This window comes from Xyrauchen texanus, chromosome 9, assembly GCF_025860055.1.
Source record: "Xyrauchen texanus isolate HMW12.3.18 chromosome 9, RBS_HiC_50CHRs, whole genome shotgun sequence".
Taxonomy (NCBI): Eukaryota; Metazoa; Chordata; class Actinopteri; order Cypriniformes; family Catostomidae; genus Xyrauchen; species Xyrauchen texanus.
Window position 1 is genome coordinate 35,395,919 of NC_068284.1, and position 18,228 is coordinate 35,414,146.

At 38.2% G+C, this 18,228-nt stretch overlaps 1 protein-coding gene across 3 annotated transcripts in view; it reads left to right on the forward strand.

The window, feature by feature from the left end:
• LOC127648603 (capping protein, Arp2/3 and myosin-I linker protein 3-like) overlaps nucleotides 1–18,228 on the forward strand; it is a 95,979-nt gene that overhangs the window by 59,233 nt on the left and 18,518 nt on the right. For 2 of the 3 annotated variants that reach the window (XM_052133271.1, XM_052133273.1), the window contains exons 22-36: nucleotides 416–588; nucleotides 1,953–2,021; nucleotides 2,614–2,707; nucleotides 4,280–4,378; nucleotides 5,251–5,370; nucleotides 6,003–6,116; nucleotides 6,219–6,394; nucleotides 11,421–11,508; nucleotides 11,601–11,711; nucleotides 11,869–11,935; nucleotides 12,390–12,577; nucleotides 14,940–15,019; nucleotides 15,150–15,317; nucleotides 15,962–16,160; nucleotides 17,887–18,166. In XM_052133271.1, coding sequence (XP_051989231.1) covers nucleotides 416–588; nucleotides 1,953–2,021; nucleotides 2,614–2,707; nucleotides 4,280–4,378; nucleotides 5,251–5,370; nucleotides 6,003–6,116; nucleotides 6,219–6,394; nucleotides 11,421–11,508; nucleotides 11,601–11,711; nucleotides 11,869–11,935; nucleotides 12,390–12,577; nucleotides 14,940–15,019; nucleotides 15,150–15,317; nucleotides 15,962–16,160; nucleotides 17,887–18,166 — 2,026 coding nt within the window. The remainder of the gene's footprint in view (nucleotides 1–415; nucleotides 589–1,952; nucleotides 2,022–2,613; nucleotides 2,708–4,279; nucleotides 4,379–5,250; nucleotides 5,371–6,002; nucleotides 6,117–6,218; nucleotides 6,395–11,420; nucleotides 11,509–11,600; nucleotides 11,712–11,868; nucleotides 11,936–12,389; nucleotides 12,578–14,939; nucleotides 15,020–15,149; nucleotides 15,318–15,961; nucleotides 16,161–17,886; nucleotides 18,167–18,228) is intronic. The other variant, XM_052133272.1, reaches the window with a different exon arrangement.

The window sequence follows — 18,228 nt, forward strand, 5'->3', positions numbered from 1 at the left end:
TGAAATCAATTGTAAATGATTCTAGTGAATATCCTACACTATTTCTCCTATCACTTTTGAGGTAATAGTTTCAGTGAGAATGCTGCCTTAGAAGTAGGCAGCCTATGTAGGCAGTATGCTGCGATGCAGCTTCCTAGGTTTTGGAATATTAAGTCTGTCCTTCCTCCACACACAAAAATCCAAAAGCAGTCTAAAGGCCTAGTGATTCATCTATCCATCCATCCATACATCTGTCTCTTTCTCCCTCTTTCTTTTTAATCTCTCTCTATCCTTCAGGGCTCGCAGCTCTCTCACTGCAATATATCACAGAGTGCTTGATCAATTATTAAGCAATGTTTTTACAGATCACAGACATAGCACACACACAGGAGGACGCACACAAGCACACACTCTTGCTGCTCTTCTGTCTTTACAGGCCCTGCAGAGTCTGTCTCTGGCTGACTCCAGGCTGCGTTCGAGGGGCACAGTGCTCGTGAATGCTCTCGGCAGCAATGCCTGTCTAAAGAAGGTAGATTTGAGTGGGAACGGAATGGAGGACACAGGAGCGAGGATGCTAAGTAAAGCCCTGCAGATCAACACCACGCTCAGGTATAGAACTCTGGTTCTGAGTGTTTTAGTTTACTCTATCATATGGGAAATTTTTATATTATGGAAGTCATTTTGTAATTCTAATACCACAATAAAGGGAGAATAATTATTACTAAGCTTGCCATACTGATCTTACAGTGAATTCAGAAACAGTAGGTTGACTTTTCTTTAGCTAAAAATGCTGTGTGCTTACTGAAATGGGAAACACTGCCCTCATTGGCAAAAGCGGTAACTGCTATCAGGCATTTAGGCAAATGAAATGTCCACAGAGGGGCGCCATAATTGAGTTGTTTTCAGATGTGCATGCTGTTATACAGTAAAGAGCTATGCATATTTTATAAACTGTATACCCAAACCCAAAACCTAAGCCTAAACCATCAGTGGAGAAAACAATTAACGTTAGAGGGAAAAATGCAATCTCCCAAAATGCTTCTGGTTGTGCCACAGGGGACAGTACATTTACATTTATGCATTTGGCAGACGCTTTTATCCAAAGCGACTTACAGAGCACTTATTACAGGGACAATCCCCTCGGAGCAACCTGGAGTTAAGTGCCTTGCTCAAGGACACAATGGTGGTGGCTGTGGGGATCGAACCATCGACCTTCTGATTAACAGTTATGTGCTTTAGACCACTACACCACCACCACTCCTAAGTAAACGCACTGGAATTGATGCAAAAATGTCTGATTGGAAATGCTGCTTATCAGTGTTTCGTCCAAATGTGGCCGATTCTAATATACCTGAACTCTCGGAAACAACTTGCCAACTGTTTAATGTTTAGCTTGCATGGAAAGCACCACAGATTTTTGTGGAATTATAACATCAGTCATTTACAAAATTTTACACATCCCTGCCCTTTGCAGTTTTGTTTATTAAAATTTGGATGTGTAAATTATGTGTAACGCCATGTGTAATTGATGTTGTGGTGACACCACAACCATGAAGATTTCTGAATAAGTTGCACCTTAGATTCAATAAGTAGTTTGGGTTTAATAGGGAGCCAGCTTGAGTTCTGAAAGATACGTAAAGATACAAAGTATGTTTTTCTATGATATGACCCCTTTAAATCTCTGTAGTGCTTTGTGTCCTGCTGTTTTGCAATTTACAGTCCCACAGTAGTGAAGTGTTTGTGCAATGCTTAAAGTGCCTGAAAGTGCCCTTGGCATGTTTGTTTATTTAAAGTTTGACTTATTTGGCAATGCTTTCAGCTACCAAAAAGTAGTAGAGGTCCATGAGGGTATTTTTAGGGAGGCTAAATTAATGTTGTAATTTAAGTATTAAAGTATTATTTAATAATAGTATTGTGATGATATTCATTATTAATGTTATGTGATGAGGTTTTGGTTTGTTTCTTTCTTTTAGAAGTGTGACGTGGGATCGAAATAACACATCAGCCACAGGTTTCCAAGATGTTGCGCGAGCACTGGAACAGTATGACATACACAAACACACAAACTCGTACACACATTTAGATTCATGTCATCCATGCTCCTTAGTGCATACTTACCCATGTGAGCACTGACTCACTCACTCATCCCTCTTAGAAACTTTACACCACATGCTGTTACTTGGGGAAAAAAATACAACTTTTCAGTCCATGTCTATATAAAGCTTTAAGTGTGTGATTGCATAGTCTTTCATCACCTCTCTGCCTGACCTGCCGGTAATGCACAACTAGACCATTGTTCTGGAAACACATCTCTTCCCTGGAGATCTGCACCACTAGTATTTTTTAGAAATTTTAAGCAAACCTGAACTTTGGGGCCCCATTCAGAGGACTGTAATCATCGTGAGAAAGTTGTTCTTGGTACAAATCACTTTGAAAATACTTGAAAGAAACAGAATAACGAAAGAACGAACAAGAAAAAACAGGCTTTAAATCACTTGCTTTGGAGACACAAATTGACAGTTAAGCACATTTTCCAGCTTGCTGGAGCTTATTCTTTGGTTGTGTTCTGGTGTTTTGGGAAAGCTTTAATCCTTCTTTGAGGTATTCCTCTACTGTCTCTTTCTTTCTCTACAGTAACTTCACCCTGCAGTACATGCCAATCCCACTCAGTGATGTCACACAGGCGTATCGCAGCGCCCCCGATAGGACAGAACAGGCACTAACCAAGGTGAGAAGGCAGATTTTTATTCTAAACTTCACTGTAATTTAATAATTTTAACATGACAATTTTCAACCTTCTTTCTGACTCTTAAGAGTTAAATTGATAGTTCACCCAAAATGTTTAATTCTCATCATTTACTCACTTTCATGTCATCCCAGATGTATATGACTTTCTTTCTCCTGCTGAACACAAATTAAGATTTTAAGAAGAATTTCTCAACTCTATAGATCCTCATAATGCAAGTGAATGATGTCAAGACCTTTCCAGCTCAAAAAATCAAATAAAGGCAGCATAAAAGTAATACATACAACTCCAGTGGTTAAATATATATCTTCTGAAGCGATGCAATCACTTTGGGTGAGAAACAGATCAATATTTCAGTACTTTATTACTATAAATGTTTCAGTAAAAAAAAAGGACTTAAATATTGATCTGTTTCTCACCCACACCTATCATATCGATTCAGAATTTATGGATTTATCCACTGGAGTCATATTGATTGCTTCTATGCTGCATGTATGTGATTTTTGGAGCTTGAAATGTCTGGTCACCATTCACTTTCAGAAGTGAAATATTCTTCTAAAAGTCTTTGTTTGTATTCTGCAGAAGAAAGAAAGTCATGCACATCTAGGGTAGCATGAGATTTGTGTGAACTATCCCTTTAAATGGATAGTTAATTAAACCTGTATGACTTTTTTCTTCTGGGGAAAATAAAAGGAGACGTTAGTCAGAATTTTGCTTCAGTCACCATTCCCTTTCATTGTATAGAAAAAAGATGCAATGACAGTGAATGGTGACTGAGGCTAACATCTCCTTTTGTGTTCCACAGAGGAATGAAAACCACACAGGTTTGGGACAACTCAAGTGTGAGTAAATTACGACAGAATTTTCATTTTTGGCTGAGATATCCTTTTAATGTGTCCAACTGGGATTATGGTATTTTCTTCTTTTGGTGATTGGGAATATTAGTATCTACCCTACTTCCTTCTTAATGATCACTGTGACTGTTTGAGTCAAATTATTGATTAGGCATTGATGTGTAAATTTGGGCAGACATATATTATTTGTGATTATGGTTGTGAAGATCATTTAAGAGTCATTTTTGCACCTTAGTTTCAATAAATAGTTTGGGTTGACTGGGGAGCAAGCTTGAGTTCTTACAGTTTGAGTATGTTTACACTGTACAAACAATTTATTTTAAAAGAACAAAGAAAATCAATTTGGTATGACTCCTTTAAATCTTTATAATGCTGCTTGTCCTGTTGTTTTGCAATTTACAGCCCCACAGTGGTGAAATGTTTTATTGCTTTAATGAGCCAGAGAGAAGTTGTCATTTTACAAGGTCACTACGACAGAGACACAGCAGAGGATACATTTATCTTGTTAATCGGCACCTTAATTAGAAGCATTTCACATGACTGCAAGAGTTATCTGAACATCATTGTTCTTTTCTTTGCAATTAATGAGTATTCTACCTATTTCTTTCTTTCTTTCTTTCTTTCTTTCTTTCTTTCTTTCTTTCTCTCTCTCTCTCTCTCTCTCTCTGTCTGATTCTCTGTTTGTTGTTGTTTCTCTCAGATACAGCGGGCTCTGTTAAGGAATAACCAGACACAGCGTTTCTCTCAGAAACAGGCTCTCCGATTGCATCAGGGTCTGGTCACCAGTACCGCAGAACAGGTATGGATCACTTCCTTAGCATCTCTCCCATTCATTCGGTCTCTCTGTTTACCTGTCTCTGCCTGTTTTAATCTCCTGCAGCTCAGACTCCATACTGTCTAAACCAATAAGAACATAGTCATGTAAATGATGATACTAATGTGGGACGCTGGTTATCTGTAGCTGGGTCAGAGTTTGGGTCATTTCAATTTCAGTTCTGCCAGCTCAGATTAACAGAGTTTAATTAAGAATTTCATAGCATTTTATGAAATATCTGAATTGACAGAGTTGCTAGTAACTCTGTAGCTAGTAAGTCAATTGGAAGTCTGTGATTTAAAGAAAAACAGAATTATGTACTTTAAATTCTTAATTAATTACACCTGCACTTTAAAGCAGTAGTGTGTAAATTCAATAATAGTAGTGCCAACCAATCCTGCCAGCATATGAGATGGCTGGGACATCAAAGGCAGTAGACAGAGGAAAATGTAAGTCCACTTCATGCTTTTAAAAGTCTCCAAAAAGTTTTGGGCACTGGTAAAACCTCTACTATAATTCATTTTTAGCATAAAAATATTATTGATTGGACCAATGGTTTAATTAAAGCACTAATTTTAGCAGTTGGAGCACTCAAACAAACAGAGCAATGTTTTAAGCGCAACAGAGCCACAGTTTTTACACTCCTTGGGAAGTCAAACTACGAATGGTTTATTTATAGTTGTTTTTGCACATTAAACTGGGAAAGGATAAATTATTTTAACATTTTTAAAAGTTTAAACTTCTGTGTGAGAGAAAGAATCTCTTTCACATGTTAATGTGAACCTGGGATGTTCTTTGCTCTGTGTTTTAGATTAACCTCTCTGAGAACTCGTCTCTCTCTGCTCCTGTTTTCCTAGGTAATGGAGCGTCTGTGTGTGCGTGTGCAGCAGCAGGTGTGTGTGTTGAGAGGAACAGGTGAAGGGGAGGAGCTACAGTCTGCCAGACAGGTCCTCAAGGAGGCTAGGAATTCTCGAGCTGTGAGTGTGTTTGTGTACTGACTCACTCTTTATAGATTTTTCCAAATAAAAAAAAGAGGAAGTAACAAACAATTAACACAAATGAATGTAAAGGAGTTATGTACAGTAGTGAGCAACAATGCTAAATCAATTTCCTTATATTTTAACTTCATCAAAGTCTTTCCCTAGAGTAAAACTACTGTATTCACACTCTAGGCATTCTCTGAAACAACATTATTTTAAAAAAAAAGTTAAAAAGACTTTCTTCAATTTAAAAAAACACGTCTTTGTACATGTTCTGTTTTATTCGTTGCGCTGTGTCTAGATTTTTCTAGTGCAAGAAAGTGTTCGGTCTGAACAGCCCCTCAATTGTCCAAATACTTTTTGCAGCGATATGCTGGGCACTGATTTTTCTTCACTATGCAGTTGAAATCATCCATTTAAAAATGTTTTTAATTCATTAATGTTTTAGTTTTGTAAAGAAATTCAAATATAGTCACAATAGCTTTTAGAGATAAATCTAGTATGTCCAAACTTTTGACTGGTAGTGTATATATATAGAGAGAGAGGTATAGATCTCTCATGCATTGGAGAAGGAGAGCGAGAGAATTTGACAAGTGTGTGAATCATGTACTATCTGTACTGTCCTCTAGCTGTACCCATCTCTGTGTGAGCTCGCCCATGTGCTGTCAGTGGATGGGCCAGTGAGACAGAGACTGGATTCGCTGGCTGGAGAACTGGCCAAGGCTGCTGATAAAGAACTGCAGGTGATATTTCTCTCTTTAATGCTTCAGCCTGATTTATATCTGCTGTCTTTTTATAATCGATTCATTTGATTGATAAAAAGGATTGATGGCGGATTTGTGCAGGTAATCGTGGACTCTATGGTGTCTCTGTGCCGGGAACTGTGTCCACTTTCATGTGCCGCTGCAGAGTGTATCTCTCCTCCACTCTCCTCCATCTCTGAGCGTGTATCCATCCCTCGTTCGTCCATCCGCACAGCGCTCATGGAGAGAGCGGCTCAGGACATCAACAGAGCTCTGGAGTAAGACAGCAGGGCATGGAGGGGGAATCGTATGGGTTAATAGCTCTGAAATCAACAGTTTGTCTTTAGGATGGTGAATCACAACATTGGAGCTTTAGCTATGTATTGGATTTTCTTTGGCTTTCCTAACTATGATGGGCACAGACAAGAGTCCAAAATGAATAAAATCCCACATGCTTTTTATTTTTCAAACAGAACTGGTTGACCAGTAAAAATTTATATTTGGTGCATAATTAACTTTTAACTCTTTCCCCGCCAAACACGGAATTTTCCGGGTTTTATGAAAAAACGCTTCCCCGCCAAACACAGAATTTTCCGGGTATCCGTGTTTTAGGTGGTATATGGTAAGGAAGACCCGCACGCATGTTTTGAAAGAGTACGCAACTCTTTGATCAAAGAAACAGACTGCGATCGTCTCAAACGTGAAGTCTAACACTATACTAATACTAAAGCACTTGTTTGATAAAAATGCCTTTTTCTCAGCTTTTTGTCCGAAATGTTGTTTTTGACAAAACCTACCTCTGTTCAAGTGGCAATAAAAAAAGAACAAATGAAGATAAAATAAAATCTTTTTTTTTTTTTTGCCTAAAAGCAGAGGCTCAGATCTTTATTTTGATATATAGCATCTTCATATATTCATGGAAGAAAATATTCTGCGGGCCATTAAAGTTTAGCGAAAATCGTCAAAAACCCTGGCGGTGGCTGGCAACTTTTTTTAAAAACGCTGGCGGGGAAAGAGTTAACAAGCCCAACACACACTGGGGACTCTAATTTTGAAATTACGGTGACTTCTGATTCTCACTTGCTGTTACAATGCTCTATTTTAAAGTATACACCAAATGAAGCTTTATACAGTCTATATACAGTGCATTCAGAAATTATTCAAACCCATTTTTTTCACATTTTGTTATTTTGCAGCCTAAAATATTTTTATTTTTATTTTTCACATCAATCTACACTCCACACAAAGATTTTTGAAACTGCAAATTAATTAAAAAGAAAAAACTGAAATATCACATTGACATAAGTATTCAGACCCTTAACTTAGTACTTAGTTAAAGCACCTTTGGCAGTGATTACAGCCTCAAGTAATTTTTGGTATGATGCGACAAGCTTTGTATACCTGGATTTGGGTATTTTCTGCTTCTCTTCTCTGCAGATCCTCTCAAGCTCTGTCAGGTTGGATGGGGGCCATCAGTGGACAGCCATTTTCCGGTCACTCCAAAGATGTTTCATTGGGTTAAAGTCTGGGCTCTGGCTGGGCCACTCAAGGACTTTCACAGAGTTGTCCATTAGCCACTTTTGTATTGTCTTGGCTGTGTGCTTATGGTCATTGTCCTGTTTGAAGGTAAACATTCGGCCCAGTCTGAGGTCCTGGTTTTCATTAAGGATATCTCTGTATTTTGCTGCGTTCAGCTTTCCTTCAACACTAACTAGTCCCCCAGTCCCTTCCACTGCAGAACACATCCACAGCATGATGCTACCACCACTATGCTTCAGCGTTCAGATGGTATTGCGCAGGTGATGAGTGGTGCCTGGTTTCCTACAGAAATTATGCTTGGAATTGAGACCAAATAGTTCCATTTTCATTTCATCAGACAAGAGAATCTTGTTTCTCACAGTCCGAGAGTCCTTTAGGGCCTTTTTTTATGTGTCGTGCACTGAGGAGAGGTTTCCATCTGGACACTCTGTCATAAAGCCCAGATCAATGGAGTGTTGCAGTGATGGTTGTCCTTCTACAAGTTTCTCCCATCTCCACAAATGATCTCTGGTACTCAACCAGAGTGACCATCGGGTTCTTGGTCACCTCTTTACTAAGGCCCTCCTCCCGTGTTTGCTCAGTTGCTGAGCGGCCAGCTCTTAGAAGAGTCCTTGTTGTTCCAAACTTCTTCCATTTAAGAATTATGGAGGCCACTGTGCTCTTTGGAAACTTCAGTGCAGACAAAAAAAAAAATTTCTCAGATCTGTGCCTTGACCAAATCCTGTCTCTGAGCTCTGCAGGCAGTTCCTTTGACCTCATGCTTGGTTTTTGCTCTGATATGCATTGTTAGGTGTGAGACTTTATATAGACAGGTGTGTGCTTTTCTAAATCATGTCCAATAAAATGAATTTTCCACAGGTGGACTCCAATTAAAGAGTAAAAACATAAAATATGATCCAGAGAAATTTGATGCACCTGAACCAAATTTCAAGTGTCATAGCAAAGGGTCTGAATACTTCTGTCAATGTGATATTTTTTATTTTATATAAATTTGCAAATTTATCAAAAATCTGTTTTTTGCTTTGTCTTTATGGGGGTATGGAGTGTAGATTGATGTGAAAACAATTATTTAAAGCATTTTATCATAAGGCTGCAACATAACGTAATGTGAAAAAAATGGTCTGAATACTTTCTGAATGCACTGTGTGTGTGTGTGTGTGTGTGTGTGTGTGTGTGTGTGTGTGTGTGTGTGTGTGTGTGTGTGTGTGTGTGTGTGTCTGTGTGTGTGTAGAGCTGAAGTCAGAAGTTTACATACACCTTAGACAAATAAATTTAAACTCGTTTTTTCACAATTACTGAAATTTAATCATAGAATCAATCCCTGTCTTAGGTCAGTTAGGATCACTACTTTATTTTAAGAATGTGAAATGTCATGATAATAGTAGAAAGAATGATTTACTGTATGTCAGCTTTTATTTCTTTCATAACATGCCAATGTAGGCCTCCTTGCTTGCACACAAATTTTCTATTGGATTGAGGTCAGGGCTTTGTGATGGCCACTCCAATACCTTGGCTTTGTTGTCCTTAAGCCATTTTCCCACAACTTTGGAGATATGCTTGGGGTCTTTGTCCATTTGGAAGACCAATTTGCACTGAGCTTTAACTTCCTGGCTAATGTCTTGAGATGTTGCTTTAATATATCCATATAATTTTCCTTCCTCATGATGCCATCTATTTTGTGAAGTGCACCAGTCCCTCCTGCAGCAAAGCACCCCCACAACATGATGCTGCCACCCCATGCTTCATTTTGGGATGGTGTTCTTTGGCTTGCAAGCCTCACCCTTTTTCCTCCAAACATAACGATGGTCATTATGGTCAAACAGTTAAATTTTTGTTTCATCAGACCAGTGGATATTTCTCCAAAAAGGAAGATCTTTGTCTCATGTGCACTTGCAAACTGTAGTCTGGCTTTTTTTTATGGTGGTTTTGGAGCAGTGGCTTCTTCCTTGCTGAGCAGCCTTTCAGGTTATAAGACTTGTTTTACTCTGGATATAGATACTTGTCTACCTGTTGCCTCCAGCATCTTCACAAGTTCGTTTGCTGTTGTTCTGGGATTGATTTGCACTTTTCGCACCAAACTACATTCATTTCTAGGAGCCAGAGTACATCTCCTTCCTGAGCGGTATGATGGCTGCATGGTTCCATGGTATACTTGCGCACGATTGTTTGTACAGATCAACGTGGTACATTCAGGCGTTTGGAAATTGCTTCCAAAGATGAACCAGAATTGTGGAGGTCCACAACATATTTTCTGAGGTCTTGGCTGATTACTTTTGATTTTTTCATGATGTCAAGCAAGAAGGCACTAAGTTTGAAGGTAGGCCTTAAAATACATCCACAGGTACACCTCCAACTGACAGGAGCTAATTGGCTAATTGCTTAAGGCTTGACATAATTTTCTGGAATTTTACAAGCTGCTTAAAGGCACAGTTAACTCGACCCACTATAATTATGATTATAGTCAATTAAAAGTGAAACAATTTGTCTGTAAACAATTGTTGGAACAATTATGCGTATCATGCACAAAGTAGATGTCCTAAACGACTTGCCAAAACTATAGTTTGCTAACATGAATTCTGTGGAGTAGTTAAAAAATTTGGTTTAATGACATCAACCGAAGTGTATGTAAAATTCTGACTTAAACTGTATATATATATATATATATATATATATATATATATATATATATATATATATATATATGAGTATATATTACTTCAATTTATATTACGCTTGCTTGATTATCTTTAACTTGATTATTAAATGAAAATAACAAAATATGAATTGAAGTGAGGATAAAAATATGAATTAATTTAGTCAATGATGAAAGACTCAGATACAACAAATCCCCACGAGCTCTCAGTGATTGTTTTAATTTCACCTCTAGATGCCGCTTATACTGTTGAATCAAACTGTTCTAACTGTAGAATCCTCCAGCGCTGGCCACGGAGGAATAGTAATAATAAATAAAAAAAATTATATTGGCAACTATCGGCATAGATTTTTGCCGATAACCAATAGTTCTAGAAAGCCACTATAAGCACCGATTTATCAAGTAGGTATAGCTGCAGGCCGGGGACCTCAAAATGGGGGCGGAATCTCCAAAAGGGGGTTGCACCAACTCCAAAAGGGGGCATCACTTCCACTCATGGCTATGGTTCAGGAAAGGGTTAGGTTTGGGTCTCCCTATATCTTCAATGGTGATTTGGAGCTCATACCCCTTTTTGGAGAAGTTCCTACAGCTATACCCTTTTCCGATTAATTGGTAAAACCTATATATCGGTATTTCCCTACAAATCACATTAAAGACTGTGTGGATGTACTGAGTTTGGTTCAGCTAACAGGCATGCATGTCCAGGTAATATCTTTTTCAACAAGGCACTTAGTTCCTTTTAAGAGTTTTGCTGCTTTTAGCCCATGTTTATTAACTTTGAAGACATTTTTATATGCTAGTGTACTCTTAAATTTGATTAAACTCACTTTAACAGCTATGCACATTTAAAATTGGCTGTCTCTTTCTGGAAATGGTCCAAAAATGTATGACTCATCTTGCCCTCATGGGAATAACCATTTGTTTTTTACCAAATGTTATTTAGAATGACAATGTCCCTCCCCTACTACTGCCTGCAGCAAAACCACAGATTTTTCTGCTATTATTCTGTGTCATCCACCTTATAGTGTTTTTTGTTTGAACTTTCCCTTTTGTTTTATGGGGTTTGTGTATTCTAACATATATCTTCATGTCTCTATCTTTTTCACTTTTAGGGAGGTGAAGCTGTCTGTGGTCTCCTATCTCACCAACTCTATAGTGGACCAGATCCTGCAGGAACTCTATGCTACACACAAAACTCTGGTACTGCAAACCAATCTCTCTCTCAATTGTCTTTTCATTCTGAGCACTTGCACATTCATTGCTGTTTCTCATGCATCTGTTTGGCTTCACAGCTCCGGCAAATTTCACAGATGAGACGGCTGGAAGATGGAGGAACGGCCAGACGTGCACACAGACACACCGACATACTGGACATGGTGGAGGATGACTTTGGCATCAGCATAGTGAGTGTGTTAGAATGAGTCTCAAAGCTGTACTCACAGCTGACTCATCGCTGTGTTTGCTGGTATTTACAGTAACTGTCATATCATGTAAATCGGCAACTTCGTCATCTGCTCAGTTTGCGATGTTCTCACTGTTGTTCTCTCCGCCTGCATGCAGGACACTATTGCAATTAAGAAACGCAGCTCAAGGACAAGACGCATCCGTCCTGTGTCCAACAGACTCAGTGAGTCACACACACACACATGCACACACACCTGTAGGAGGAAATCAGGATAATGATGAATTTTTAACTGGATGCTCATTAAGTTTTAAGTCATGTATACTTCATAAATGGAAATGGCTTCATGTTTTGAGTTCCTCCTGCACTGCTTAAATCCATTCATTCCTTGTATCATATTTGTAGCTCTGTTTTATTTATTTAATAACGGGGAATGTTGTCTTGGAACCTGTGATGGAGGTTGCTACGGTCTTCTGTGTGTTGGCTATTTGTTGGGCCTGGGGAATAGGGGGTCCACCCATAAACATTTTTGTCCCAGGCCATGTTAATTCTAGAGCAGCCCTGTAGCAGACACTCTAGCATCTTTATAAAAATGTCCCAGCCATATCTTGTATTGACAGTCTAGTATATATATTTACTCCCTCGTTTATTTTAATATCCTTTTATCACTCTTCTGTAGGTCTAGGTGATGACCCTAACTCCTCCCCTTTAGTCTCCACTCCTCAGCCATCTGCTCCCCTTTCACGCTCAGCATCATGGGAAGGTCTGGCCACCCTGCCTACCCAGGGTTCACCTCTGCGTCATGTGACTCACGTCAGACCCCGTCCACCACGAAGGCACAGGACTGCACATGCTACCTTTGAGACAGTGAGATTTATATCTTTATGTTATGCAGTTGGTGAGAATGTGTAAGTGGCAGCAACATGCCATTAAAATAAATAATAAAATTAACTAAATGTCCAATAATTACTTTTTCCCAGTGAAATACACCAGAACACTTTCAAATTTTGCCTGATATTAAGTTGTTCCCTTTTAGTGTTATACATTATCCATGTTCAATTCATGATGATCTATATTTTTTTCAGTTTATCTTGATACAATATATTGAACACTTTGCAACAAGTCATGTACTAGTTTATGATGGGAGAACTCAATACAATTTGCTTATTTTGGTATTTTACATGTAATTACATCTGCAAACTTAAATCTGCCTCAGATGTTGTTTATGTATGAAGTTCTACTGTAGAGGCATCCCTTGTCATGTTGATCGTTGAATTGCTTGTATCCATTGCAGTCTTCTTGTAGCTTCTATTATGCAATTAACTTAAATTAATTATTGGATGTTTGCTTTATTTGAAGTGAACTTTTTGCCATGTTTTTTCTTGTTGTTTCGCAATGACCTAGTTTACTTAAAAGCTGCACTATGTAACTTTGTGCTCTCTAGCGACATCTGTGGTTGAAACTTAAAATTGCAAGCAATTTGCAGAAGAATACATTATGTCAGTCGTGTTTCGGCTCAAACCCAATTTGAGTTTAACTAGACATCATCTGTGTGTGATCATGACTGGAGTCATAACGTGCTATTTTAATGTTGATATTATGTTATATGTTTAAACATTTGAAATTGAAATACTACTTGCTTTGATGAAGATAAACAACACTCTTCTTTACATATTTGAATTCATTTTACACTTAAATCGCTTTTCTGATGCTACACTCAAAACACTTTTAAATAAAGAACAGTGGACTCTCCTCAGCCACCACCAGTTGATCTTAATATGATTATTCAAGTGTTTTATCTACTATTAATGTTTGAATTGTAGTACAGTTTTCAATTTAAGAGGTTAAACTCATGATATATGGCTGATACGAGTTGAATAGAAGACTTTATTATTTTTATACTATATTGTCCAGCCTCAGTTACAACAATAGCAAGTCTATGCAATGCACCGTAAAATAAAAACATGAAATGAGGATTAAATAATGATGGGGATAAAATATACTTTATTAAACATAAAAATAATATGCTTAAATATGCAATATAACAATTATAAGAAGTCAGTTTCAGAATCATACATCTTAAAACATAACTTCACCAGGCAACGTAGATACATCGCGATCGGTAAACACACAAGTATACTATACACACTATAGCAGCAAAATTATACTGCAGGTCGTGATGGAAAGTTAAGGAAACAAACAGCAATAACTCTGGAAATACAATGGATCAATGGAGAATAAACTAGCAAAGTCAATCTCATGTTTGTTATTTGCACAAGCTTTGTGAGGAAATTACGTTGCTATGGAGAAAGCTGCTTACTGACCAAGAGTACAACACTTATACAGTGCATGTAAACGGGAAAGGCACTTTCTCGCATTATGCTGCTTTCTGGTGTCTAAGTGAACAGAATTAATGTCGACATTACTTTGACACATGTTATGGTACCCCTTCATTTGACCACATACAATGACCTTTCCACTACCGGTATAAGCACTTTTCCACCATTGGCCTGAACGGTCAGTTACAGTTTATGAAGCATTTTGACGTGTACATGGTCCTGTATGATACGATTGCAAACTGTTCCTGGCCTGCAATTCTCAGCAAGGTTAGCTAACCATACTTTGGACAGAGAACCATGCTGGTGGAACAGTTTTAGTGATGTAATGACTCATTATTGGTAAATTGTTTGTTTTTCCCCTCGCACCAAATATGTAGAATTTTGTCAGAACAGAGGCACAGATGTTTTCTGCAGGGACTCAAGAAAATAGCAGACATTAAAGGCTCTCCTTTTAAAACACATTTGATCAGTGATGTGATCAAGATTCTTCTTTGTTTTCTGTTATGTTTGTTGATCAAATTAATAGACTGACATAAAATATATGAACAAAACACAGATGACAAGATGAATGAAAGCATCATCCACTAACACAGTGTTCTAAACAGATTCAACGTGATATGTTTCCAGTGTCAAGTAATTTGTCTGTCCACACTGAAAGTGAAAATGCTGCACGAAGCAACACAATCAGAGCCAATCAGAACACACTTAACATTTCAAATAGATCTATGTAGTGTAGGATTTTGGACCTATGAGCCGTGGTAGAGCTACAAAATGGTTAACTGATTTACTAGAATAAGAATAAGTTAACACAATGGTGTAACACAAGTTTAGAAAGCATGTATTTAAAACAATCATCATTGTCCTCGTCTTCTTTTCCTGTTGTCCAACAGCACTGCTCTGAAAATGGTGGAGTATCTCTACTGGATGATGGATTGCCTGACTTCTACACAAAAAGAGTTTTACCAGACAGGTGCTGAATACTTTTGTATAATAATTAAATCTAAAAATGACAATGTCACAATTGTTCCCTTTTTAAATGTTGAAAGGATGTGGGCATATTGGACGTTATCTTATCTCTGACACCCTGACTTTCTGTCCAGCAGTCAGCTCTCCTCCCACCATCATGCTCAGGCTTTGAGAAGAAAGAAGAGACGCAGTGTGCTGTCAATCTTTTCTGGATTCAGGAAGAACCGAAACTCTACCATATCTTATCAGGAGCCAGATCCTACAGGAAGAGGCGGGGCCTGCGGGGACGAATGTCGCACTAAGTGAGACATTTTGTTTGTTACTCCTAGCACTGTGAGAATTTTACAGAACAACATATAGTCACACAGTAAATACATTGTATTGTATGTATTTGAATGTTAGTAAATAGTAGTTTAAGACACCTAATATAAAGTGTGACCCTTTAACCTACTAAAACTGACAATAAGCCCATTTACATCTGTTATTTACATCTGTTATTTACATCTGTTTTGGCAGATCTGATGATCACAAGTGGAAAATGTGGTATAAACGGGGTCCAAAACATTTTGTGATCTGATAACTCACATTTGGAAGTTAAAAAAGCATGTGATGGCATTACATGTGTGGTGTAAATGCTAATCGGTCCTGATGCATTCCAGACAAAAGACTGCTTACTCACCTGTAAATAATCCTTTCTGCTAAAAATAAAATTAACCGTCCGATTAAAAAATTTGAGAAAGCTTATGTTTATTGATTCTACACTCAACAAATTTCAATTACAAGTGGTCACAATAGACACAGTTGAGACATGTTACATCCTGGTATAAAAAGTGATGTGTCACGCATGACCACTTGTGAAATCACACAGCATGGATGTGAATACCAGTTGTAAATAAGGCCAGTATAAGTTAAAGTCTTTATCTCTCTTTCTCTTTTGCTCTCTCAGTACTGCCACTGAGAATGTGTACTCCTTGATTCAGCACCCAAAGAATCGTGGAAGATTAGACCCAGGCACTGAGAGCACCAATGGGAGGCCGGTAGGGCAGGGTGTCCAGAGGACCCCTCAGATGTCAGGATGGCCCATTCAGGGTATACCCCTTCCCAGCATGATGGGGATCAGTCCTTCCTGTTTCTCACATAGACAGGTAAACTCCACCATATTACATTATCCTTCATCCACATTATTAGTACTACTTACAAGCACTAGTCTAGCTAATAACAGGTCCCCCCATGTCTGATTTTGAGGTAATTGATGAAAAAACCCTGAAAGTAACAGCATCTTAAAACATCAATCTGCTGTCTTGACATACTCCCCACATAATTCAAAAATGTGTTTAACTGTCTAGAAAACGTTATCTTAGAAATAGTCACTGCCTCACTCCTTTCAGGCACTTTTACAAATTCCATTTAACTGCAGTTGTTAAGCCCACCCTAAACATATTAAACATCTACAAACCATTCTCAAATTTTCCTTTCATAGGCAAGATCATTGAAGAGGTTGGTTTTAATCAACTGAACACATTCTTAAACTTAAATAGCTACTTGGGAAATTTCCAGTCAATTTTCCAGTTTTCGTCAACATCACAGCACGGAGATGGTGCTCATAAAGATACTTAATGATGTCTGGCTAAATACTGATTCAGCCAAAATATCAGTGCTGGTATTACTAGATCTCGTACTGCCTTTGACACTGTTGACCACAACATATTCCTGGAAAGACTGGAAAACTGGGTAAGGCTCACTGGGACAGTTCTCAGCCTGTTCAGGTCATATCTAGAAGGGAGGGGTTACTATACATAGACAAATATTAATCTGAGTGGACATCAATGACAAATAACTAAATTGTGTAGCTATGCAGATGACACCTAGATCTACCTTGCCCTAACGCTAAATGATTACAGCCCCATACACTCTCTGTGCCAGTGCACTGACGAAATTAACAGTTGGATGTGCTGAAACCTCCTTCAGTTTAACAACAACAAGACAGAGATCATTGTATTTGGCAACAAAGGCGAAATTCTCAAGGTGAACGACAGAAAATCATGTCAGGAATCTTGGTGTCATTTTTGAGTAAGACCCTAGTTTCAGTAGTCATATCAAAGCAACATATAAATCAGCCTACTATCATCTGAAAAATATAGCCAGAATTAGATGTTTTGTATCCAGTCAAGACATTCATCACCAGTAGGGTCAACCATTGCAACGGACTTCTCACAGGCCTTCCCAAAAAGACCATTAGATAGCTGCAGGTCATATAGAATGCTGCTGCCAGGATTCTGAGATGATGAAAAAATCTGATCATATTTCTCCAATCTTTACAGTTACATTTACAATTAATTTGAAAGTAATATTACTAGTATATAATTCACTCAATGGCCAAGGACCTAAATACATTGCAGATATTCTTGTTGAATAAAAAACTAACAGACTTCTCATTTCATTAGAATCAAGTCAGTTAGTAATACCAAGGGTTCACTCAAAACAAGGTAAAACAGCGTTTTCCTTTTATACCACCCCCAGCTGGAACCAGCATCTGGAAAAGATCAGATGCGCTCCAACAGTAGTCACATTCAAATACAGACTGAAAACGCATCTGTTTAGCTATGCAATAACTGACTGAGCACTGTGCTGGACTCAATGATTGGACTGTATCATTTTATTTCTATATTCTTTTCCAAATATTTTATTATTATTGCTTTTTTTGCTAAAGAATTTTGCTAAATATCTTATATGTAGAATGTAGCATTTAGCACAGAAGGAAATTTGTATTTTGAGAAGTAATGTAATGGTGATATTATTGTTAGCATTAAGAAAAACTAAATAGCCGTTTTATGAACATAGTGAAATGTTTATTTTCTCTGTTCCCTGCAGTCTTCTGATTACAGTGAGGTGTTCGGCTCTTCTGAGGAGATTGGATATCATGAACATGAGATTGACCGACACTCCGATATTGTGGCTAAAGCGCACACACCATCAACAGACAGACACACAGAGTCAGGGAGACAGGTGTCGCAGTCAGACAGCCACAAAAAGGCAGACAGTATAACTGACTTTCAGCAGCTGGAGACCAGAAAGAGACCTGAACCACCACCCCAAAACGCCAAACCAAGCCTGGCGAAGACACGACAACGCCATCTGGAAGAGAGCTCTGGTACTGCATATTTTCTCATCACTTTTATTAGGAGAGTTAAAGGAATGTTCTGGGTTCAAAAC